This window comes from Harmonia axyridis, chromosome 4, assembly GCF_914767665.1.
Source record: "Harmonia axyridis chromosome 4, icHarAxyr1.1, whole genome shotgun sequence".
NCBI classification, from domain to species: domain Eukaryota; kingdom Metazoa; phylum Arthropoda; class Insecta; order Coleoptera; family Coccinellidae; genus Harmonia; species Harmonia axyridis.
In genome coordinates, this window is record NC_059504.1 from 23,728,133 (window position 1) to 23,754,519 (window position 26,387).

At 33.2% G+C, this 26,387-nt stretch overlaps 2 protein-coding genes across 4 annotated transcripts; one reads left to right on the forward strand and one right to left on the reverse strand.

Annotated features, from left to right (window-relative positions):
• Positions 1 to 210: 210 nt before the first annotated feature.
• LOC123679306 (migration and invasion enhancer 1) lies at positions 211 to 1,134 on the forward strand. Of its 3 annotated transcripts, none has more exons than XM_045616831.1 (4): positions 211 to 282; positions 682 to 731; positions 788 to 885; positions 943 to 1,134. In XM_045616831.1, the coding sequence occupies exons 2-4, from the start codon at positions 694 to 696 to the stop codon at positions 1,101 to 1,103; spliced, it is 297 nt and encodes a 98-aa protein (XP_045472787.1). In that variant the 5' UTR covers positions 211 to 282; positions 682 to 693; the 3' UTR covers positions 1,104 to 1,134. The 3 variants fall into 3 exon arrangements, with proteins under 3 accessions (XP_045472787.1, XP_045472786.1, XP_045472784.1); XM_045616830.1 differs by lacking the exon at positions 211 to 282 and adding an exon at positions 307 to 430; XM_045616828.1 differs by lacking the exon at positions 211 to 282 and adding an exon at positions 514 to 546.
• On the reverse strand, positions 1,130 to 26,260 carry LOC123679304 (mitotic checkpoint serine/threonine-protein kinase BUB1 beta-like). The gene is made up of 10 exons (XM_045616826.1): positions 26,069 to 26,260; positions 25,811 to 26,015; positions 25,527 to 25,751; positions 25,042 to 25,390; positions 17,104 to 17,351; positions 16,436 to 16,819; positions 11,710 to 11,863; positions 11,192 to 11,579; positions 7,926 to 8,539; positions 1,130 to 2,237 (listed from the first exon to the last, which is right to left on the reverse strand). Exons 1-10 carry the CDS (start codon positions 26,194 to 26,196, stop codon positions 1,606 to 1,608), a joined length of 3,327 nt encoding a protein of 1,108 aa, XP_045472782.1. The 5' UTR covers positions 26,197 to 26,260; the 3' UTR covers positions 1,130 to 1,605.
• Between the last annotated feature and the right edge of the window lie 127 nt (positions 26,261 to 26,387).

Below are 26,387 nucleotides of genomic sequence, written 5' to 3' on the forward strand. Positions count from 1 at the left end.
GTTGACATCCTGGGCAGCTGTGGAAAATTGAAATTAAGTTGGTATAAATGGCTTATTCAGTGATATTTAGAATTGCAGATTTCGGGTTAGTATATAATCCAAGATATGTTATTATTATTATATGTCTATGATACAAATATATTTGTTCTGTGGTATAAACATATAATAATAAAATATAACATATAACCTTGAAATCTTTCTTGATCTAAATTATTCTGGTACGATTTTGTTCTACAAGGTCTTAGAATATAGATAGATTAGAATCAATGTTCTAAGTACAAGGTAAAAAAGATTGAACTGATTTTCCACAGAATTAGAGAAAACCGAACTTCTAGGAAAACATATTTCAACTGCAGATTACCTCGTTTTTGAACCACAGAACTCTAATTTCGAGTTAAGATGAAAAATAAGTTGAAATTGGATTAATAAAGTACTTATAAATATTATTACAATAAAACAAAATGTTCAATACAATCATGTAGATAATTCAATTGTAAATGAATGAAAATTGGCTTGTTCTTTTATTTTATGCATTACAATATCAAGGTATTTTTTTGTGGCCAACTCAAATTTGGTATAAAAAAAATACCTCCATATTGTAATGGATAAAATAATAGACCCAAGAGGAAATATCGGATTTATCCTTTTCTTTTTTTGCATTCTTCTGTCTCAAAAAAAAAGATAAGTCTCGCCATGTCTTCGAAAAAAGTAGAGGTGGATATAGAATATTGGTAAGAATATATCTTAGTTTGAAACATAATTATCTGTATATGAATAATATTTTCAGTTCTGAATGTGGCCTTCACAAGGAGTTTCAAACTGTGTCATATGCTTTGAAAAAGGGATGTCCCAATGTTGAAGTAAGAGGACATGAAGGAAGAAGAGGTTATTCTATAAAAAATTAATTTATATGATTATATGAAATTTTTCTGATAATTTTAGGTTCCTTCGAAGTGAAAATGAATGACACTTTGATACATTCAAGACTTGATTCCTTAGCAACGCCAGATTATGAAGATTTATGTAAAATTTGTACAAATCTTTCACTTGGAAGACCAATTCCACCAAGTTGTAAAACAAAGAATGATTGTCAAATACTTTGAGAACTATATATGATAAAAACGAATAATTAAATGAAAGTTTTTTAATAACCTTTAAATTACATAATACTATGTTTTAACTTATATAAACATCCTATAAGAGTCACTGAACAAAGAAACTTCGAAACATTCAGTTTGATAGTTTAATGACAGAGTAATATAGATGAAAAAAGGAAACGTTTTATGATTACGTTGAGATTCTTGCATATTGAAGCTATACATCAAAAGGATACTAAATATGTTGAGAAAAGATTCCATGTTTATCGTTTACCTGAGGAAATTGAGGCAATACTGTTTCTTGTTTTTTAAAGATTTTTCAATGATACAATAACCTCTCCAATGTACAATCCAAGTTTATTCTGAGATAAATTGATTTTTCATTAGGATTCAAAAAAATATATCAAGCAACAATTCGGTCCTCTTTCCCAACAAATTTAACAATCCTTCATAAAGTACTACTAACATTTTTCATCTAACTTTAACGTTTCCTTTTTTTCCCTCTATGCTATCGATTCTTTATCAGGTTTACCAACGTCTTCATACCACTGGTGTACTTATCAAACTGAGTACTTAAAGCTTCATCTAAAGCGACCTGGAGGTGACCAGCTTCGTTTTGGTGATTCAAGAGTGTATCGAAAAATTTGTTCCATAAATCAGATTTCATATATCTTGGGAGTTTTTCTTTTATGCACCATGCATCATATTTTTTCTGAAGCTCAATATATTTATCAAATAGTATAACGTGAGTTGTTGCTGCTATGCAGAATAAGTCTGTGTGATAATTCCACGATTTATTCTCCAACATTTCACAGCATATGAAACTTTCTGTCTGTACTTTTCTTGTGAAGCTTGTATTTGGTGGATAAAGAGACATATCAATACTACAACCAAAATCTATTAGTTGTAATTCTATACTGTTATCTGGTGTCAACTGAATCAAAAAATTGTCAGGTTTTATGTCTGCATGTATTATTTTGATCTGGTGCATTGCTTCCACAATTCTAAGCATCTGAATGCAGAAGTAAAAACAGAGGCATTCCTGCATGGGTTTCCCTGTCTTTAATTTAACTTGATTTGCTAGATCTAGAAGTGAACCATGTGGCATGAAGGCATATACAAGAATTGATGCCTGATCACCTGAAAAAATAGGGTTTGAATCATTAGGTACATTCTGATACAAGTCCTATTATTAGTTGAAGATAAAATGTTTGTCATTAGGCACACTTCAAATAATATAAAGGTGGTTCATGGTTTTATGGTCAATAGATGGTACTCAGGAAAACCCGAAAGCAATAAATATGGGCTATTATTCTTGTGGTGCATATTCATTTAGAATATTGGCGAATAACATTTTTTCAAGTTCTGAAGCCAGGATATGGGCTTAAGTTCTTTATTTCTGATATATAAGGTGATTTATTGTTTTGGGAAGGATTTTTGGTTGGAGTAGTTTAGGTTATTGTGCAAACTTGAGAAGTAATTTCAAATCAATAAATTTATTTTCATACACTATATGTCAATATAGACAGCGACACTAATATAGGATTTGGTTCGTATATCATCATGGTTACTATGGTTAGTAATGGTTCGTTTATGCACCATTCCTAAGAACTAAGAACTCTACCTAAGAATACGCTCTATTAGTGTAACGTCACACACCGCCATTTTTGGTTCTCCTGTCAGTGTTCGGAATCCAAACAAATAAATTGTCATTCAAATTAGTACGGTGTCGTTGAAGGAATTGGCTTATTTTCATAAATAAGAGTATTTGAGGAACGATTTCAGTATTAATTGGTAGACAGAAGGAATGAGGTTAATACCAGTAAGTTTGAGTCCTGTTTCATTCCCCAGATTTCGTAAAAAGACGTGTTTATTAGTTGAACTTCAAGTTCAAACTCACTAGCATTAATCTCGTTCCTTCTGTCTATCAATTAATAGTAAAATCGTTCCTTAAAGATTCTTATTTATCAAAATGCTAATTTCTTCAACGACAACGTACTAATTTGAATGACAATTTATTTGTTTGGATTCCGAACACTGACAGGAGAACTAAAATGGCGGTGTGTGACGTCATCACTAATAGAGCGTTTTCATATCTTGTTAGATCTTAGTGAAGGAATGCGCACATGCTCGAAAATTTAATTTAATTTTTTTCAGAAACACCAAATACTTTTCATCGGTAAACACGAATTATGGTCATTATGAAACATGAAATGGTAGAAACTGTCACTTGTCAATATTGAAATTCTACGCGGCGCATGCGCACTTCTTCATTTTAACTAAGAGCTTAGTTGAAAGTTGGTCAACACTCAACTTTCTAGTCATAGTGTTAGTTCTTAGGTGAAATGCATAAACGCCCTGATTGATTTGTTAGCGTTCATTTCTTAGTTCTTAGGAATGGTAATGGTGCATAAACCAACAATAAGTTGATGCTCCGTATATATCTCAAATTCTTCAAAAAGCGGTGGGTGACTATTTCTTCAAACTTCAGTGATTTATCTGTCGCCATACTTTTATTCTGGTTAGGTTCGGTAACCACGCCCACTTGTCTTGGAAGATGTAACTTTGATTTTCAGATTATTGTTTACGAACTTTTTCCATGACATCATTTATTATTTTAATTATAAAACAAAAACCTTTCAGAGCCATAAAGAACTTTAGGTGTTTACAAATTGAAGGAGATTAACCATTTATAACCTCCAAATTTCTGTCAAAGAAAAATGTTGTTACCAATGACAAGTATCAAGCGGTTCGTATATACCTCAGAGTAATAAACATAGATAGAGGGAGCATTATGTCACTTTCAGTAAGCAAATTTTGTCCTCAACATGAACTATCAAATTTGACATGAAGCGCGCGGAAATGAAAACATATCAGTGATACGATATTTCATTCAATTCCATTGACAAATAGGCATATACTGCTCCACAAAATTTCAGTTCAGGGCTTTTGAGACTGTTACGACTGTCTTCAGCAATTCTTTTAAAAAAATGATAGATCTAAATGTTTACTCGCTTATCTAATTAATTTTTTTGCCATTCCTTTATGAGTTTCAGTTGAAAATTTATTTTTAGTACAAAATCAGTTCAGTTCAGCAAAAAATTTAAAGAATGAAAGTGTATGGTCTCCTCGAACATCGACCACAACTTGACAATGCGTTTGCATACTTTAGATCAGATTGTTGAAGCAGCGTTGGTCAATTTCTCTCCAGAGTTTAAGCTCGGTGCCAGGAGGGGTGGTCAAGAAGATCATGACTTTTCTCCGAGCGCCAAATGACGTGAAATAATCGATGATCGTAAACGCGCAATAGTTCCAAACCTTGGATTTCAACAGGTATATACAGAAAATATTCTGCTTACGAAAAATTTGACAATTAGGAAAAATATCGGATTCCAAACATTCAAATTTGTATATTTAATCTGGAATCACTCAAATGAATATATTTCATTCAATATAATATACTTTCATAACGATATAGTTAAATTGTGAATTTGAAAATATATCACAATCCGACAACGTAATCTTACCATGTTGGGGACATGTAAAAATAGCGTATACTCCCTATATCATTCTATCATCTATGTAAATAGCTCTATGGCATATACGAAGCAGGTTACCTGAAATATTGAAAAACACAAGTAACCACTCTGAAATTCTTGGCGATTTACGGACCATATCCATAGTAGAGTATATTTAAGCATAATCTAGAGTGCAAAATACAGATTTTAATTCATAAAATTAAAATTGCAGACTTTGCCAGAAGAGAAACAAACAATATGACACAAGGGCGTAGAAATGGGGGGGGGTACTGAGGGTAATTCCACCCCCCCAAGATTTTGAAAATATAACATTTCAGAAATCTCGCAAAGACGAAGGACGAAAATTTCTCCATAAAACGAACCAATAATAATCATTTTACTTTCCTTTGAAATCGAAATGTCAGTAAAAAATCGGATCCCTTCACGGTTTATGAGTTTATTATCATTTTCAAGATGAGTACTTTTATTGCACTACGAGCTCGTCTTCGTCCGAGGTTTATTATTTTCCTTTATCTACCCGCTTTCTCCCCTTATTTGTCACTTATACGTATACACTTACCCGTTGTTTTCAGTTTTTTGTATAATTTCCGTCACAATATTTCAATACTGTACTTATCAAAGAACAGAACTGAGTAATTCGAATCGAAAAATTGTCTGGGCTGTGTTGTACAATTTATTGTGTTTTATTCAAATTGCAATTTATTTGTGAAGACGTTAGGTTTGAATTGACTCTACAAGGTGTTCAAGGTACAAATGAAAATGACAGATTTCTGGGATCATTTGAAGAAAAAAAGTCGGTTCGTCATCGGTTTACACTTACCCATTGTTTTCGATTATTTGTATCATTCTCGTCACAAAATTTCATTACTGCAGTTATCAAAGAACTGAACTGAGTAATACGCATCGAAAAATTGTCTGAGCTATGTTGTACAATTTATTGTGTTTCATTCAAATTGCAATGTATTTGTGAAGACATCAGTTTTGAATTGATTATATCTACAGGGTGTTCCTAAATTGGAGGTACAAATGAAAGTGACAGATTTCTCGGATCATATAAAAAAAAAGAAGTCCTATAACATGAGTCCGCAAACGCTTTATTTGAGATACGGGTGTTAAAGTTCAAGTTTTTCTCTCATAGCACCTTCCCTTCACAAGATATATAACTTTGAATTGGCATAGATATTCCAATTTAAAGTTTTCATCATGTGATATCCTAATTTTGAATGCAAATCTACAGGGTGATATTTTTTCTGGAAGTATGCCTTCTTCCTTCCTCCAAAACTATATTTTGGTGAATGGCTGTTAGTTTAGAAAAATGTAGAAAAAAACTCTGGTCCAGTACTACACTACAGAACATGGGATCTTGATTTACAAAAAAGAAAAGAGATATAATCTTCCTTCTAGACAATTGTCCTGCTCATCCATATGTTGATCTGAGGAGTGTTTATGCATTCAAATATGAACGCAATTTTACAGCCTATGGCCAAGAGATTATAGAATGTTTGAAACCTTATTATAAAAAAATATTTCTGATTTCCCACTTAGACAATGGCGAACAATTTAAATTTTTCCTTCCTGATGCTATACTCGCTTTGAATAGAGCGTGGAACCTAGTTTCTTCAAAAACCATAAATGATTGTTATAAACATGCAGGTTTTCATCCTACAATTGAATATGAGGAAAGTGATCAAATTCTTTTAGCACAATGCTTGAAGCTCAATGAAGAGAATTCTCAAGAGGATTCGCTTAATTTATTTGATTGAGCAAAAAGAACCAACCTGATCAACTAACATATTGGCGAAAAAGAATTACAAGTCTATGAACGCATGGATGAGTCTTTAGATCTTTTTGAACATTTATCTGATCCTGAAATCGCCCTCTCTGTAAAAACAAATGATAACACATCAAACAACGATCACGAATCTTCGAATGAAGATGATAAAATACATGAATATCCAACTGCATCTCAAATGTTTCATGTAATGAAAACAATATCAGCCTATTTGGAGCTGAGTGAGAAAAAGTCACCCAGAAGCAAATCACAACCTATTTGGCCTAATATTTTTTGTGTTTTGTGTTGATATAACTATAGTATTACATATTTTATTTTCCTTAGCCAAAAAGGCTGGAGAAGAATGGGAGTTACTTTTACAATAAAAAATGTATTGATGTATTTTTTATATTTTCAATTATATTTTGAAGGAAAATTTGATAAGAAATATTTTTACTAACGAAAATTAGATATTACATGGCTGAAGGACTTTGGTCGATGGCCATTTGTGAATAAAGCTCAGTGCTATTTATTTTATATATTACAAAATTTTTTTGAGAATATTGTGAACAAAATAGATATTATGAGCTCACTTACTTTTAAAATAAGAGCCCGCATATAACGACCGCCTTATTTTTCCCCCTCGATCTCTGCTTTTAGATTAAAAAATGAAATATAAAATAAAAATAGCACTTAATATCTGAAGGAAAAATTCAATTTTAAAGTATATTTCAGAAAATAAAGATTTGGAAAGTTTTAATAAAAATGATAATATTTATTTATTTATTTGCAATATTTATTGACCATATAGACAACAAATCTAGAGTAAAGTTTAACTTGTAGAAGAGTGTTTAATCATAAAATGGACAAACATATGTAGTCGCGTAGATGACGCCGGGAAAATCATTTTTGCCCTATGAATAATAACTTGTTTTCAAAGTAAAGTGGACTCGTCAGTAGATATTTCGTAGTTGAAACGTTCATTGAACGCTCAAAAAGATTCTGTGCATTAGAGTGACAAAGTGCAGGCATGTCTACGAGTGATAACGTGATTTATACAAGGAATCCGTCCTTTGATCGACTATCATTAGAAGATGTGAGGCGTGTCATAAGTTATCTTTCTATGGGATTACAAGAAATGGAGCCTAATAAGGAAGAGGAAGCGGCTAAAGACGAATTTCAAAGACCAAAGAAGCGAAAAAAAATTTACCAACTTCCAATGGCGACCAAAATCAAAACCTCGAACTGGCAGAAGAAATGGACATCGACGAAAAGAACGCAACAAATGAAAGTAGGGAAAATACGTTGTATCTATGGAAGTCTAGTCACGATTTCTATTTTTCAATCAGTCAAAATGTATATACCTGATGAAGCCACAATATAGCTGAATAGTTGTGATATTATATCATGTTATATGAAAATTAAAGCATTATTATTAAATGTAATTATTATTTTGTTTAAACTAAATTTTCATCAAGTGGGGACTGAATTAATCTTATATAAATGAAATATACTCACTGAAATATCCAGATGTAACATCCATGAATCGTTCCCTAAGTGGATTATTTCTTAGTCTTATTTGAATCTCTCTGCAGATGTAGAATTCCCATTTGTTAGCTGGTTTCTGATATTTTAGAGCTACAATTTTGCTATGTTTGGGATCCCAAGCCTTATAAACAGTACCAAAAGTGCCTTTTCCCAAAACTTTTTCCACAGCATACTGATGACCACCTACATGTATACTCTCTTTCTTGCCTGAAATTCTAGGTATTAACTGCACCGTATGGAATCCAGGGACATGGGGTCCTGGAAATGACACTAAATTTAATAATTTCTCAATTTCTGAAGATTTAAAAGGATCAGAAGGGGCAAGATCCAATCTCGTTTTTGGCATTTCTGTTAATGGTGGACTAGAACATGACATTGGTTCATCTTCCATTCTGGTAACTGCTGATGTTTCTTGAGAAGGCAACAAATCACCCAAAAGGCTTTTTCGCAAAGCTTCATTGGCCATAAGATTTTGAGCCAAATAACTATTATGTTCTTCAGAAATTGTGGTCATTGCTGGCAATTTTGTAGTTCCCAAAAGTACTGAAGATTTAGTGGTAGCTGCACTTGAACTTGAACTAGATCTGCGAAAAATATATTACAATCATAAAAGTACTCATGAACGATAATAATATGCGTTCTGAATTGTCTTTTCAGGTGATATTATATCAGGTGATATAATATTTTACAGACTAAGCCCAATGACATGAATTCTAAAAAAATTGAAGATTATAAACTGTTGGTATATACAGGGGGCTCCTAAATTCATATCTACAAAATTCAGGAGTTAATGCTCGTATGAAATTAAGACGGGTCTTTTCCATAACAAAAATTTCCTCATCCCACCCCTTTTACGGAGGTGAAATTAGCAACCCTTACTTTAATTCATATCAAAACTTTTTTCCAAGATGTAGTTTCATGAAATGAAATTAAAATTAAAATTCTTGTTTTGTTTACAAATTTTTTTATTCTTGAATTTTTTCTCAAGACCAATAGCTGAAGAGAAAAACCGTATTTTATAATTTTTTCAATAAATTGAGTGGAAAACAGTAAATATGTAAAATGTGGAAGGATTCATAATGAATGTTGGAAATGACCACCTCCAGCCATAGAACGTCGTCTACGTGTCATGGATTGCCGAATTAAAAAAAAACATAATTTAAGTCACCACCTTATAAGGGTAATATCTCAGAATGTGGTGTCTGAGGAAATTTTGTTATAGGAACCCATCTTAATTTCATAAGAGCATTCACCTCCTGATTTTTGTCGCGTAAATTTAGGAACACGTATCTCTATAAATATAGCATGTTCAAGGGAGTAAAAACTTAACTACTTATTATCCATCATTCTACTTTGATAGAGTACACTAGCATAATTGTAATACTTTTTCGTTAGATAATGTAAATGGTTGTTAGTAGATAAAAATGATATGGTCTTAGGTGAAGTTTCAACAGGTATATATTTTGAATAAAGGAAAAATTATTAGTTGCCTTGGAATAGACTAACGAATCACATCAACTATATTATTACTTGAGTGATAACTTGGATAGCTCCAAAGATGACCTTATTCAGGCCCAAATGTTGACAAATACAATATTTTTCCTACAACTGCTATGGAAAGTAGCGTATTCTTTACAGCTTACTCAATTTCAAAACTATGTATTGCTCATACTGTGGTAAATATTATTCCCCACGGCACTTTGCCCACACCTTGCTTGGTAGACCAATGAAATTGGGCTTTTGAGTCGTTTCTATGGAAACGCAATAAATTAGCACATGCTGTCAACGAAGGCCATTTTGGTTTGAATCAAGTCCATTACTTGAATTATTGAAATTTGTGCAGTTGTAGGAAAAGTATAGTGTGCAACATGTGGAGAAAGTCCTTTTCTCGCTCGTGTGTTTGCGGCACTCGCCTTTCAGGCTTGTGCCACAAACTTCCACACTCGCGAGAAAAGTTGGACTTTCCCCACTTGTTGCACAATATACTATTAATGTTTTATCTCATTTGACCTAATTCCAATTCTCAACATTCTAAAAATTACTGAGATTATTAATTCTAATATCAACAATTGATTTTGAAACTTTTTTATTTTAGTACTACTAGAAATAAAACCTTTGTATATGAAAATTATATGGGAAAGTCTGAAAAAATAAAAAAACCTTGTTTTGTGCTAGTGCAAACGAGAAAATATGAATAAGAGAGATTATTCTTTAATATTGTCCACATGCCGAAGCGATAATCAAAAAAATTTCAAATAAATCATTAAATAAAATAAAACATAGCAAACGCAAATTATCGTCTGACAAAAACAATAGCTCGGGGTATCACAGAGAAGGAAGGGATAGCATGAAATGAAAATGTGAAAATTAAAAACATGTACATTTTTTTTTCTTCAAATTCGTGTGATTGAACCGATGATCACTACGGCGCAAACGCCTTAGGCAATTCTGTCTGTTAATATGGGACCACGACTTTACAAACGATGCCTACTCTTCCCAAAACAACTGCTTTTTTTATGAAATTAGAATATTTTATCATGAAATAAAGAGAGTACAAATTTTATTAAATTCAACCAAATTTGTTGTCAATATTTATTTGTTTTTGGTTCATTGTTTTCATTAATAAATTTTTGAACACCTTGAAAATTTCACAAATTATTTTTTCATACATCAAATAAAAAAATTCGTTTATCGGCAGTCCAAATCTTTTCTCGGAAACTACAAGATTTATTTGCATGAAATTTGATACACAAATCAGTTTTTATACCGCATTGATCGTTCTGTCTTCAGAACAGGTTTCATAAATCTTTTAAGGGAAAAAATTAAGACATCAAATTTTTAAAAATGTATAACTCCAAACATTGAGTCCGCATACACTTGTAATTCAAAATGTGTTGCGACAATTTGTACTGATTACAATAATTTTTCACATCCTAACTCCGATAGTCAAGGACGTTGAATTTTTGAATATTTCTATCTTTTATTAGCCTTTTTTCAAAGATTTGGATAAAATAATAATAATTTTGTTTTGAAGCTTTAAGTTGATTATCTCACAAAAGTAAAAGACGTTACCCATATAATCTTCATACCATTTTCATCATTTTTCAAGAACTATTCAAGCGGAAATTATGATGTACGTTTATTGGTTTTTATTCAGCATAGACCAGCTTTACTTAAAATTTTAATTGGATGATAAAAACAACACAACATGCATTATAATGAAGCTCAAAACTCACGCATAACTTTTACTCTCTTCATATATTATTGAAAGAGCCTCATCATTCTTCTTTGTTTCAACTTCTTCTTCAAATAATTGTTTCTTTGTAGCTTTCACTTGTTCAAAACAATTTTGTGTGACATGCTGCTTAGCTTGTGGGGTGCTAACCTTCATTGCGTTCAAATTAAAATTAAACATCTGAGTATTACAGCTATTGTTCAAATCAGAATAAACTATGTTTGCCTTGATTTCTTCAAATGATGAATTACTATCCTCGTCGAAAATTTGTTTGATATTGGCGCTATCCATTGGTTGAGCTGCATTACCAGTTTCAGTACTGCCTCTTGACCCTGTTTCAGCTAAATCGTCTGTGCTCAGAACCTTAAAGGGAGTCTTCATAGCACTGCCTAAATTAATATAACCAATGGAAAATTATTTTTAGTATTGATGCAACAATATTGGTATCAGAATCTTTATAAGAATTTTATGGTGTGTATGTACAATAGAAAAATTAGAAATTATAAACAAGATTCCTACCTCTTGGTTGTTCTTGATCATAAAATTTCATAGCACTAGTTTTAGGATCCACATTTTCAGTTGAGGGTGACGTCCAGATTACGAAGTTACAACTTGGAGCAGTTGGTGTAATAAGGGGTGGGACTTCAGAATCGTTAATCATTTCTTGAAAAAACTGAAATTACATTTTTTAGTTATGAGAAATACTAGATAATATATCTAACAACTAAGCGACAAAATACTGCATATTAAGCATTTTCAAAACTAATTCCTGAAAATTTGAAAACAATTGAATTAATACCCATACTTTGTGTATGTATTAATACTGTGTGTATTGTTAAGAAACTTTTGAATAACATTAATTTTTTGATTTTTAATGCTGAAGGCTTTCATGGTCATATTTTAAGCAGCCCACAGACGAGCAACTTAGTTGCCAACCAAGTTGTCAACTAGATTTCAGTGGAGATTTCCGTCAAGTAAACTAGTCAGTTGAGTCGTAGGAGTTGTTCGAATTCTTTTATTATGTATAATAATAAATGAGTTTTCAAAAAAATATGAAAATATTCATGAAAAATATTTAGACTGACACATATCACAAAATGATATTGAGCCTTTTGGATATTTTTGAAGCAAATAAATCGACGACCTTGTCGTTTTTAATATTTATTTCTCTTCACTCTCTCCTGAATTGTGGAGTTTTTCAAATAAGTTTTGAGGGGTTTAAGGAAGGAAAAGTATCTCTCCTGTTACAGGTATGGTTGCCAATATTTTCAGAAGTTTATAAATATTTGGAAACAATTACTGATTAAAATTCTCCGAACCTTTCATCAAATCCCATCCCATAAATTTTTTATGTAATGTAAAATCGTCTTCTTCAATATACTGGTCTGTTTTTCATAATAAACTGACAGGGTAGATAAGTATATAACCGATCTCGTAAAACATATCTGATTTCATTCATTGTGCTCGAGAAATACACAATTTCCTATAGACCATCGTCAGTTATTTTTTCAAAGAAATGGCAAATTTCTTGAGAACTATACTCAACATAAATTAAATAGTATAGAAAATGTACACCAAATGAACATATGAATTAAGAAATACCGCTGATTATGCAAAAAGTGAAAGATGTCTCATTCAATTTGAAAAAGTTGTGAGTATTTTCGGTGAAATTAGACTAGTATTTGTGAAAAAATTACCTTATCGGACTTCTTCCCCTGGCTACGGCCTTAATATAAAATGAAATATGTGGATTATTGCTAATATTGTCGCAGTATTCAATAAGTTCACTTGGATTCCCTCTACACATCCATAAATCCAACTAGTTGCGGACTACCCCACAGACGCTGCATCTTAGTCCCCAACATTGGGCTCTGCTCATTGAATATCAAACCAGACGAGCAACTTAGTCGCCAACTTGGCAACTTGGTTGGCGACTAAAATGCTTGTCTGTGGGCCCCATTATGACAGAGTAATATCTAGTAAAATACCCAGAAGATAATTTTTTCAAAAATAAAGGACCAGGTACCTGAATTTATGAAAAATGGTTCTGGTTAATCTCAAATATTAGTATTGTTTTTTGTAGACTTTTATGCCCTTTATAATCAAATTATGTACGGAAAAGAGTATACATTTAAGAAATATCGAAGGTATTAGATTTAAGACAGATTATTGCGAGTAAGATAATAACGAACGTAAAACAGAAGAAGATACCTTTGGTACTGAAAGAACACAACTACTCGACAAGAATAAAAAGAAACAACTATGAAAGAGGGAAAGTAGAAAAGAGATTGGGTCAAAGAAGCTGCACATACCTAGCTTCTAGACTCTATCCAAAAATACCTAATTGAATAAAAGAATTGAGGAGTATAAAAAGATTTAAAAGAGAAATAAAAGATTGGTTACTTGCTGAAGATCGATCATTGGTCCATAGAATGATCAACTCATCATATGACTAGATGCCCGATGAAAACAATGAAAAACCGATCGTGACGAAGAATGCCATGTAGAGAGAAAATTTTTCTTTTTTTTAATTTTGGATTTTGTTTGCAATTTATTATATTGAATAAACTAATATCTATAAGCAGATCAGAATACTCAGGTCAACATTGGTTCCTAAGTTATAGGTTGTTCGAAGTAGACTTAGCGATAAAAGCAACAAATGTAATATCATCATAACTTTTGAACTAGGGAACATATTTGAATAGTTTTTTCGCTACTTTGCTGCTGAAAGTGCTATTCTTCATTGATCGTTAAGGTTTTTTAAATTTTAGCAGTATTTATGTCTTTACTTATGGATTACATGACTAGGCAGGAAACATAACTGCCCAGCTGTTATGCACATACATTGTTTTATTTTTATTATTCGTTCATTGTTTTGCTTTTTTTCATAGGGATATTAAAGGCCAAAGAATATAATAACAACATTCTTGAATGGCACACTATTCAGCAAGTCTCTCTGCTTTGAAGTGGGATTCAGACAGTAACCTCGGCTACAAAATTGATATGTGTAGCATTGTTACTTTTTAATAACTTATTATTGCTATCAGTTTAAAAAGTTAAAATAATAACAATTTTTTTGAGAATGATGAGTGAGGTAACCTTACATCTAATGTGTTCAACGAAAAGTATCCAGATAAGCTTATTGCAAGAAAATACGTTCTTCTCCAGGCCGGATCGGAAAAAATGGTGAAGGAAAAAAAAGTTTTGCTATTGAACTCAAGAATCTACTGCTAAAATATATGTACAGGGTGGGCAAATAAGCGAGGTAAGCGGCCATATCTCAGGAACCACTCACCGTAGAGACTTGCGGTAAAGAATTTTACCACTAAAGTAAACAAAAGAAAACACTGGAAATTGTTTTGAAGTTCATACCTCCACCGCTAGGGGGCGTAATAGCTATCGTCGAGTAGAAAAATGCATTTTACTCGAAAAATTTTCATATTAAGTTGGGAAAAAAATATCATCACTGTAAACCTTGGAAAATTCTCTATCTGTTTGGATTGTCACTTTCGATTTTGCAACATTAAATAAGGGTGGGGGAAAGATAGAAATCTGTCTGATTGAAATGTCTCTAACTTCAGTTTGGCTCAACATTTTTGAGCAAATTAGATCTTATTTGAGAGACAACATCTTGTTGATTAAGGAAAAAATATACTCATGATGAATTTGATTCAGCTGCTTCCGATAGGGAGCGCTAAGTCAGAAGTTTATTGTTTTGTTCATTTTTCTCTGAAATTTCAAATGTAATGATAGGATTTTCGTAACAGAAACAGAAATTTCATTGAATTTGCATGAAAAAACCTGAAGGTCGCAAAGCGATAATTTCAGGCGTTCTGAAGTTATGGCCGAAAGAAGATATTCTTCAACTGATGCACTGCGAAAAACCAAATTGAGTCTTCAAGTTCTAACACAAACAGAAATCCCATCAAATTTGTATGAAAAAACCAAAAGGTCGCAAAGCGATAGCTTCAGGGGTTCTCTAATTATGGACGAAAAAAGATATTCTTCAACTGATGCACTGAAAAACTAAATTGTGTCTTCTTTCGGCCATAACTCCAGAACGCCTGAAGCTATCGCTTTGCGACCTTTTGGTTTTTTCATACAAATTTGATGGGATTTCTGTTTGTGTTAGAACTTGAAGACTCAATTTGGTTTTTCGCAGTGCATCAGTTGAAGAATATCTTCTTTCGGCCATAACTTCAGAACGCCTAAAATTATCGCTTTGCGACCTTCAGGTTTTTTCATGCAAATTCAATGAAATTTCTGTTTCTGTTACGAAAATCCTATCATTACATTTGAAATTTCAGAGAAAAATGAACAAAACAATAAACTTCTGACTTAGCGCTCCCTATCGGAAGCAGCTGAATCAAATTCATCATGAGTATATTTTTTCCTTAATCAACAAGATGTTGTCTCTCAAATAAGATCTAATTTGCTCAAAAATGTTGAGCCAAACTGAAGTTACAGACATTTCAATCAGTCAGATTTCCATCTTTCCCCCACCCTTATTTGATGTCGCAAAATCGAAAGTGACAATTCAAACAGATAGAGAATTTCCCAAGGTTTACAGTGATGATATTTTTTTCCCAACTTAATATAAAAATTTTTCGAGTAAAATGCATTTTTCTACTCGACGATAGCTATTACGCCCCCTAGCGGTGGAGGTATGAACTTCAAAACAATTTCCAGTGTTTTATTTTGTTTACTTTAGTGGTAAAATGTTTTACCGCAAGTCTCTACGATGAGTGGTTCCTGAGATATAGCCGCTTACCTCGCTTATTTGCCCACCCTGTACAAGCGATGGCCTGTTAGGAGTTTATGGAAAACTGATCATAATTTTGTGCTAAAAATTTGGATGTTGCGGTTTGAGATAATGATCTTTCTCCCTAAAATATTTTCAGATCTCTACAACTTCCGGTTATACCGGATACAGACTGCTTCTTCCTGATTTCAAATGGCGCAACCAGTATATTATTGCATCAGTAGAAAGCTTTTGAATGACAATTTCAGCAATAAGTTCAAAGTTTATGAGTTAATGGGATTGTTATAAAAAAAATGGTGGCGTCGGGGGCTCACTTTTTTTTTCAAATATTTCTGAAGAAAGATCATTGTCTCAAACCCCAACATGTAAATTTTCAGCACAAAATTATGATTAGTTTTCCATAAACGTATAATAGGCCATCGCGGTGAATCAACCTGTCTAAACAAAATATAAAATACTGCATTAAATTATTTAATAAATTACCTTTGACTCCATTCCTAAAGAGGATTGGTCATCCAACATAGGTCCTCTGCCAAAATTACCAATTGGTGTAGCAGGTTTCAAAAAACTCCTCTGTGGAGCCTGTTGTCTGATACTGCTATTACTTGCATTAACACTTTCAAAGCCCAGTGAATTAGATGCAGAATTCAAACCAGTTACGCTTGGATGAGAATAATTATCTACATCTATCACTTCACCTGTTTGCATAGGAACAACCGGAGATTTTCCATTTTGGAAAGACAACTGAGATTTATGTTCAGAAGTGTGTATCTCTCTCGAGTTAGAAGTGTTGAATGAAGTTCCAAACGAAAAATTACTTATATTTTTCTTTTCTTCTGACATTGAAATCATGTGATTTTGTTGTTCCTAAAAATTGAAAGCTTGCTGAGAAAACAAGTTATTTTATTCAATGTTTAAATTAGTAACACACATGCGAATAAATTAATTTATTCCTACAGAGCAGCTTTTATCTAAGAATAAAATCTGCGCAAGAGGAATACATTTATTTATTGGCATGTGAAAAAATCGAGCCTCAATAAGAAATACTTCTGTCAATTTGAAAAAATTTCAAAAATGAAATGACTATGTAATTATTTTGCTATCAATTGCATATTTACTATGCTTGTAATTTCAAGTCTGCTTTTACCCACCACTATTTTTTGATATCTCAATGCTGCAAGTTCTTCCAAGCTGTATTCCGTAGTAGGATCTGCATAGACTCTCGATTTAGGATACATAGGCAGTAAACGATTGTCAACTGGTTCAGGTATTGTCATGTTTACCACCCAGCCAACATAAGTTTCTTTGGTTCTCGGAGGAAAATTAGGAAGAGGTTTATTTATGTCAATGGTGGAAGAAACACTCACAGGAATAACATCATCCTCATCATCTATATGAACTATAAAATTTGACAAGCGTTAAACAATCACCTTCAAAAAAGAATGAACAAGGTAGTCAGATTTTGATTATTTAGCACTCCACTTCCTAAAATATTAGATATAAAACAGTAATATTGATGTCTCGATCTCTTAGCATATTTATATTCCCCTCTTCAACTTTTTTTTATTATTGAAGGTACCCACTCGAAATAGATACATCTTTAGTGTGCCTAATTCACTGCGTTCGAACGGTGCTATTGAAATTTTTGTAGCGCTCTTATTTTGGTATTTTCAGAAAAAAATTTTTCATGGAAACTATAAGAGTAATGAAACATATATGCAGTTAAACATGGATTAGTGAAAACTTGATATACTAAGAATCCTAAGTTACTTTTCTTGCCTGTCCCTTCGGGGTTCAAAATTTACTTAACTGAAAAAATCTGATTTCTATTAGTGAGAAGTTTTATATCCTTTATTATTTCTTTTTTATTCCTCACTATTAATTTGTGTATTGATGTGGTGTTGGTTTTCATCATAATAGCTATATTGTTATTGAGGTTCCCTTTCTGTAGCCTCGATTGGACTTCATTTTTTATGGTGTTCAGTCTCCCATCAGATATAAGGTAATATTTATTATCCTTTCTCGTGCCTTGATGGTTGAAAAATATTTTTCCTAAACTGCTATGAAAAGTAGCCTATATCTCATAACTTACTGAATTTCAAAACTATGTATTGCTCATATTGTGAAAAATATTTTTCCTAGATGTTCATATTAAAATGAATATCTTTAAAGATCTTGAAATATATTCAAACGCCAACTGTGTGAACACTCAGCCAAAAAAAAACAGTTTTACCCCTCCATTCAAAAGATTGTGATTGTTGATGTCGACAGTCGATTTTTAAAAAACCAGTTTTACCCCTCTATTCAAAAGATTGTAATTGCTGATATCGACAGTCGATTTTGAGTATTTTATCAGAGAAGATAAGATTATTTAATGTAATATTATGAGGATTAAGCCATTTAGGAGGTGGATGACCAACTATAGCCCATGGTTTTTGAACACCCAATATAATGAACTCGAAGAATATCATGACATATATTATCAAATTATTTAAAAACGGGAAAAATTGAAATTTTTTCGCAACAAAAATTTCTATAGAGCCATTAAAAGCAATGAATAAATTACTTCAAAGATGTTTTAGTTTGGAGAGTGTAGCTTCGATAATGAAGAAGATAGCAGAATTAGGCTAATTTTCAAAATTGCCCTTCAGACTAGAAACTAGGTACATAGCGAATGGTGGTTATTTGAGAGTTCCTCAAAGGGACGGTTCTATATCATTTCGTCACAGACATGTAATTTTCGAATTTTCGGCTAGTAATGGTGTCAAACGATAAAGTTCAACTCACTAATATCTGTCCGATCGTCCGTAAACATAATAAATCTCGAATGGAAAGACCTAGAAACTCGAAAGTTATAGGATAGTGTATTATATCAATCTCACGACATTCAGACAATATTTCAATTCTGGAAAAAGAACCTTCCCGAGCGGGACTCGAACCCGCAACCTCCGAATCACTAGTTCGTTGGTCGGAGGTTGCGGGTTCGAGTCCCGCTCGGGGAGGTATTTTTTCCATAATTGAAAAATTGTCTAAATGCCTTGAGATTAATATAATATATTAATATGTACAGACGTTAACCCATTAGTTATAGGATAGATTTAGATCTCGAATGTCGCATTTAAGTTCGTTTGTAGGCAAAATCTGAGTAGGAGTTCCGTAAACATGGACATTCACAACACCAATACCCTAAAATAAAGAAAATGGAAAATTACATTGAAGTGCATCCAACAGATTTTTAAAAGAATTCACACTAGGGGGTGCCTTTTATCCAGCCTGACAGTGAATTCCACCTATCAAACACCCTGTTGCAGAGGAAATATTGTCTTTGATATGTCCGATAGTTTTCGTGGTTTTAGATGGTGACCACGAAGATTGTCAGTATTGAGGGCAAACAAGTTGCTCAGATCAGAACCGAACAGACCATGTAACGCTCTATAGGTCACTATCAAATCGCCACGTTCACGGTGTTCACCGAAAGAGCCAAGACCAGCGTTGCCGTTCGTACGATAATTATCGTTTTGTACGATAATTTGCTGCTCGGTACTATGTACGATACCGCATGTACGATAATTTCAGTGTACCTATCATTTGAGTTGAAATTTCTATAGATACTAAAAATATAATGAAACTGAGTATGGCCAGATTTAGTAGAAATCTTCTTTTTCAGTGGATTTTTCGCATTTTCATGAAGTTTTTAGTAGGAAGAAATCATTTGGTAGATTTTAGTAGTTTTAAAAAATCTAACCGAGACGGTTGGGAATGTCTAGACTTTAGAATGTTCCGATGAATCAATTAGTAGTTCATTGGGGTTCTACGTTCTACGTGGATCTAGAAGAACGAACCTACTTAAACATAATAAAATCATAAAACTTCTTTGCTGGCTGTCGGCTGAAAATAAATACAAAGAATCATGGAATATCCGAGGGATAGGTGCCTCATTAAAAACAGATGGTGTTCAAACTTCAGTTGAAAATATACCATTATCTCATATTTCGTATTCTATTTAGTGAAAAAAAATTGTTGTAACAGGTATTTCATTAACATATTTGAGTGGCTGAATATTTCAGATTTGAATATATTCATTTCACACAACAAAATCGTTATTTTGATGACCCTTATTTTATAGAGAATTTTTACGAAGATATTTTTTCGTATTTCCAATCAATTCAAGTATTTAGATTCATATTATTTTATAATATGTGGATATGGGAGCAAATGTTCAATTGTTGAAAGCACATAACAAAGACCATCAAAAATATACTGCCATTTCAATTGAAAAGGGCGTATCTGCAAAAAAGCACACTAGAGATATTTAATTGAATTAATATGAAAAAGAAATACATGACAATGCATGTTAATTAAATTCATTAATTTTAATTCAGAAAGACTATTGAAGTCAAATATAATTATCAAAATAAATTTGTTACTTGAAATCGTACTTCAACCCTAAGTATATGTATAGGTATCATTAAATAATAGGATCCTTGAATTATTTCCGAAAAACGTATTTTTCATTAGTATTTTAGATTCATTTTCGAAACGTATCTAGTACCTCGAACACCCATATTCAAAGAATTTTGTATTTGTAATTATATAAATAATTAATTATTCATTAACCGTTTCTTCTGAATGAAAAATATATTACTTATTCGATACATTGCTTGTTTTTTCATCCTTTTCCACAAATTGCCATATTCTCGCAAAAATTTCCTTTATTTCGAATGTGTACGATAAAAATCAGTGGGATACGATAAAATACGATAATTTTAAACACGCGGTACGATATTTTAGGCTTGTCGACCTGGCAACGCTGGCTAAGACCGAACAGGCGCAATCTTTCGCTATAGCTCGGTCGAATCGCACCATAGGGCACACGCGTTGCATACCGCCGAACCTGCTCGAGCCTGTCTCGATCACCCGCGAGTGCCGCCGCCCAAACAGGACCGGCGAACTCCATGGGCCGCACATAAGTGGTAAACAGTCTTAGCTGTACTCACAGAATACTAAGGGAAGGACCTTCTTATTAGGTACACCATTATATTAGCTTTTCACACAACACTCTCGACTTGAGCTGACCAGGATAGGTCAAATGACATGATATCTCCTAAATCGCTATGTTGTTCGGCAGATTGAAGTGGAACAGCATCAATGTTGTACTGTCTCTGCGGATTATTCCTACCCAAATGGAAAATCCTGCACTTTTGAATATTCGAGGGGGAAAAGCCATTCACGACACCATTCAGGGATACGATTTAGATCACTCTGGATCGTACAGGCGAACAATTTGAAATCATCTGCATAAGCTGAACACTCAGAGGAAACCAGTTAGTGGTACGCCACTAATCACAGCCCTGCTACTAAAAGAGGATGCACCGACTCTAACTGTGAACTCTCGATCACTCAAAAATGACTCGATCGGCCCGGAACCTTTCTGTGGTGTAGACAAATGCACCTACAAGAAAGAGTTTCAGGAAAAGGAGGTAACCGAAAGAGAAAAACTCTGGCGGAATCTTCCTGGTTTTGGATCACTCCAAAAAGTTCCTTCGAAACTTTGACTCTACAAGATCCAAGAAGTATTTGGATCTTAGTAAGAATATGCTACACCTCCTCACTGGATTCCTCACAGGGCATTGCCGCCTTAGGAAACACCTAATGAGAATGGGTCTAACAGAAAATGACGAGTGAAGGTTCTGTGGGGAGGAGGAAGAAACTCCGGATCACCTGGTGACGGAATGCCTCACCATCGCTAGCAAACGCAAAACCTGCCTTTGACACGAAACTTACAGAAGTGAGGAATTAGCCTCCTAGATATTGAAACTGGAAGGCGAGCTGTAGATCACGTTATGGAGAAATGGCTCTGATGGGGGGCACAATAGACCATTAGGTCGCAGTGAAACGTAACTTCCCTAATTAAATCTAAATCCAATCTAACGGTCCCTCAGCTGCTCGAAAATAATTCTTGTATAGCTTCTCAACGTGGAACTAACCATCAAGACTGGGCTAAAATGAATTTTAACTGTCAAGACACAATGGTCAGAACATCCAATTGGTTCATGATATTCAATATCACAGATGAGTTCGCGATCGTTGGTCATAAGAAAATCCAGGTTGGATGGGTTTTGTCCCGGATAATATCGTGTTGAACGAGTTATCAGTTGAATAAGTCCGGCCTTGTCAATGAAGGAGAGAAATAAAGCAGACGGTGAATTGCCTGATGGGTTAGAACTATTGGTCCATGTGATGTCGGGATAATTGAAATCGCCGGTTATTAGAAGATTTTGAGTATCCCGCGAGAGAGAGACAAGGAGATCGCAAAGTAGGGAGTCTGAAGGAGAAGCGAAAGGTCGATATTTGCAATGCAATGATCAATGCAGAGAAATATCGAGATATCAACCGGAGAAAAAGGCTATCGATTGCGGGTAAATCGTGAACTATAGATTCCACTTTAAAGAAATTAACTATCTCATCTGCTAAGTATATCGGGTGTCCCAAACTCGATGGCCTATTAGACGTTTCTGGAAAACTAATAATAATTTTGAGCTGAAAATTTGCATATGGGGTTTGAGACAATGATCTTTCTCCCTAAAATATTTTCAGATCTCTACAACTTCCGGTTATACCGGAAACAGACTACTACTTCCTTATTTTAAATGGCACACCCAGTATATTATTGCATCATTAGATAGCTTTTTTGACGACAATTTCGGCAATATGCCATATCTTGGGTGAAAATTCCACGGTTCATGAGTTATTGGGATTCTTATGAAAAAAAAGGTGGCGATGAGGACTCACATTTTTTTGAATATTTCAGCAGAAAAAGCCTTTTTCGAAAAAAATTTGTTCTGTTTCGTTTACGCAAGTACGTAGTATTATAAGACTGTTTTCGGCTTGGGCCAAAAATGTACAGGGTGTTTATAAGAGGATCATGAACTTGGAGAACTCAAATTCATCAAAACTCAAGATTTTCAAATTAGAACCTATATTTTTTATTATTTCATTCGATTCTACGTACAAAAATAGTGGGGGTTATTTCAGCAAACCCTATACCTAAAATGATTACTTCAAGAGTTATCGGGGAAGAACTTCAAATGAGGAAAAACCGCTATTTATAACTGTGGGAATAACTGTCTGTTACTTCCGTGAAACACAGAAAGAAAATAAAAATCGATGTTTGGATAACTAAATTTTACATTTCATGAATTTTAATTAATTTTTCGTTGGTATTGTTGAGAAATCCATAAACCAATACAATTTTCAATTACGAATAATTCATTACAATTCTTGATATGTCAAATTTAGTTATGGAAACATCGAATTTTATTTTCTTTCTGTGTTTTACGGAAGTAACAGACAGTTATTCCCGCAGTTATAAATAGCGGTTTTTCCTCATTTGAAGTTCTTCCCCGATAATTCTTGAAGTATTCATTTTAGGTATAGGGTTTGCTGAAGTAACCCCTACTATTTTTGTACGTAGAATCGACTGAAATAATAAAAAATATAGGTTCTAATTTGAAAATCTTGAGTTTTGATGAATTTGAGTTGTCCAAGTTCAAGATCCTCTTATAAACACCCTGTACTTTTTTGGCCCAAGCCGAAAACAGTCTTATAATACTACGTATTTGCGTAAACGAAACAGAAAAATTTTTTTTCGAAAAAGGCTTTTTCTGCTGAAATATTCTAAAAACTGTGAGTCCTCATCGCCACCTTTATTTTCATAAGAATCCCAATAACTCATGAACCGTTGAACTTTAACCCAAGGTATGGCAAATTGCCATCAAAAAAGCTATCTAATGATGCAATAATATACTGGGTGTGCCATTTGAAATAAGGAAGTAGTAGTATGTTTCCGGTATAACCGGAAGTTGTAGAGATCTGAAAATATTTTAGGGAGAAAGATCCATGTCTCAAACCCCAATATGCAAATTTTCAGCTCAAAATTATGATTAGTTTTCCAGAAACGTCTAATAGGCCATCGAGTTTGGGACACCCGATATACACACCCCTGTTTACAGGTTTTCTCTTTGTCCTCAATGTTTACACTTGTGGTCGTCGCCATTAGGTTTTTTTATTCATTTTATTATATTATCAATAATAATATTAATAGAAATTAATATCTGAAAATAATATCATGGCATGCAGACCATTTTGTAATTCCCGAAAAGTATGTCCTCGAGCGAGACTCGAACCCGCAACTTCCGAATCCTTAGTCCAGTGCTTTATCCACCGAACTACCGAGGAAGTTGAAAATTCGAACCCCAAATGGAGGAACCGCATCTCCCAGAATCAAAGGTTATAATGTATGTAACTACATAGATTGTAAGATTGTATTGCTCACAATCTATGTAACTACATAGATTGTAAGGAATACTACCAACCCTTGTGAACTCAAAAGGATTTTGGAAAGTTGAATCACTATCGGTGATTGTCATGATTCTATTTACCTTTCTCCAAACGTCGTTGACATATAGCGACTTCAGCGTGATTCAAGCTTCTAATCTTTCAACCAGCCAAACAATTTAAGCCAAAGATAAATTAGAACGTCAGACATTAAACCATCAATTCTAATTAATATCTGAGATAAGAACCTATTAATGATTAATGTTTGCAGCAGGAGAGACATAATTGAAATTGTGGACTGACTTATTATCAGTGAGTCGAACCTTATTATTTTAGACCATTCCCTGCTCAAAATTCGAAAATTACACACATTGTGATGAAATGATAGAGCGATAATAAAAGAAAAGCAGAGACTTGGTGTAAGGAGTTTTAGAGCACTTGTTCATTTATCTATTGAAGACAGGAGAACTGTTGTAATACATTACATGAGATGTGATATATTATGCCATTTCATATACTGTTAAGCTTGAAGTGAATAAGAGTTTGATTGTAACTTCAAATTAATTAAAACTGATTCTCTTCAAATTTCATGAAAAAATATCAAAAGTGCCATCAAAACACTTCTAATTTGATTTAGTCAGTTATAATAAACATCTTTAAGAAAAAACTTTCAAAGATATAGCTCTTGAAAAAATGTTTAAAAATTTTAATAATCAACTTTGATATTATATTACTATAATTATGCAAATTACCAGTAAAAGGTGGTTTCCTAGGAACAACGGTTGAACTTTTTTTTGATGGATATAGTGACCATGGACCTGGCTTCAGTAAATTTTCCTTAGGAGCTTCTTGCCTTTTTACCACTGTCAGTATACTGACAGGAGGTGCTGCAGCTCCTCGGATTTCATCTCCTTCATCTTGATATATGTTTACAACAGCATTCGGCCTAATATTTTCATTAGAAGTTGTAGGATATATTCCAGGCCCTTGACCAGTTGGAATTCTAACACTACCTACAGCTTTACCACCTTTATAAGTACGTAGAGAAGTGAGAGCTTGTCTTCTTTCAATAAGATGATCTTCGCTTGGTCCAAATAATAACTAAAATGATGAAGGTATATATGAATTATTTTGTTCCTTGTTGTCAACAACATAAGACATGCACTGTGCATGAAGTTAATACAGAAAAATTCAAATTTTATGATAAACACTAAGAAATTATTTGAAATTCTCTCACATGTTTTCCTGCTGCCATAACTAAATTCTGATGAGCCATTTCTAATTCCTCATAAGGTTGAGCTAGGGCTTGTTTTCCTAATTCAAAAATAGCATTTGCGCTTTTATAATCCCCTGCTGCTTCATGATAATAAGCCCAAGCTTTATACAGATCTGCACAACCTACTGAAAGGCCTCTAGCATGCATCATTTGATATAATTCCAAAGGATTTTGTTGATAATCCACCTATCAAAGAGATATTCAGGAATGTCAGATTGAAAAAGTGCATGATAAATTTTTCTCACATATTTTATCCATAATCTACAGAATCTTCTGTCATGTGTGTATCGTTTATCATTTTCAAATAAGCTAAGGCAGTGTTCAAGCAGCTGAACTAAATTTCCCTCATGTCCATTTTTAGGATAAGACTGTTCAACCCAAGAAATAAAATTATACCAAAGTTCAAGAGGATCATCTCCTTGGTAATTTTTTATAGCATTCTCTATCTCTCTGAAAAAACATTGAGTAAGACTTTATTACTGGTATGAAATATCAAACATTACTCTCTTTGATGTTGCAGTTCTCTTTTGATTTCTGGATTTGTTTCTGCCTGTAAAGCTAATCCTAATTGTACTGGATTTCTTCCACCTCTAAGCGGCTGAATATTTTCTTTAGTTAACTCGAAATCCATCTCTATTTGACGTTCATGAAAAAAACGGCTAGTTTTGTGAACGACAAATTTATTTTTAAAACGTCAATTAATTGTCATTCCAACTACAGAATATAAAATTCAAATATTCCAACGATCATTGCTTTTTCTTGGGAAATTGGTAATTTCTTTTAAAAAAACCAAAAAAAATAATGTCTATGGAGTTATTATAT

Bases quoted from the DNA above. Each gene is read 5' to 3' on its own strand.
- LOC123679306 (XM_045616828.1), top strand. The intron at 732-787 runs GTAAGAATATAT...TAATATTTTCAG, and splicing joins GAGGTGGATATAGAATATTG to TTCTGAATGTGGCCTTCACA. The intron at 886-942 runs GTTATTCTATAA...TGATAATTTTAG, and splicing joins AGGACATGAAGGAAGAAGAG to GTTCCTTCGAAGTGAAAATG.
- LOC123679304 (XM_045616826.1), bottom strand. From the start codon at position 26,196: ATGGATTTCGAGTTAACTAAAGAAAATATTCAGCCGCTTAGAGGTGGA. The intron at 16,820-17,103 runs GTGGGTAAAAGC...TTCAATTTTTAG, and splicing joins TGAGATATCAAAAAATAGTG to GAACAACAAAATCACATGAT. The intron at 8,540-11,191 runs GTGAGTTTTGAG...TATTTTTCGCAG, and splicing joins GAAGAGAGTAAAAGTTATGC to ATCTAGTTCAAGTTCAAGTG.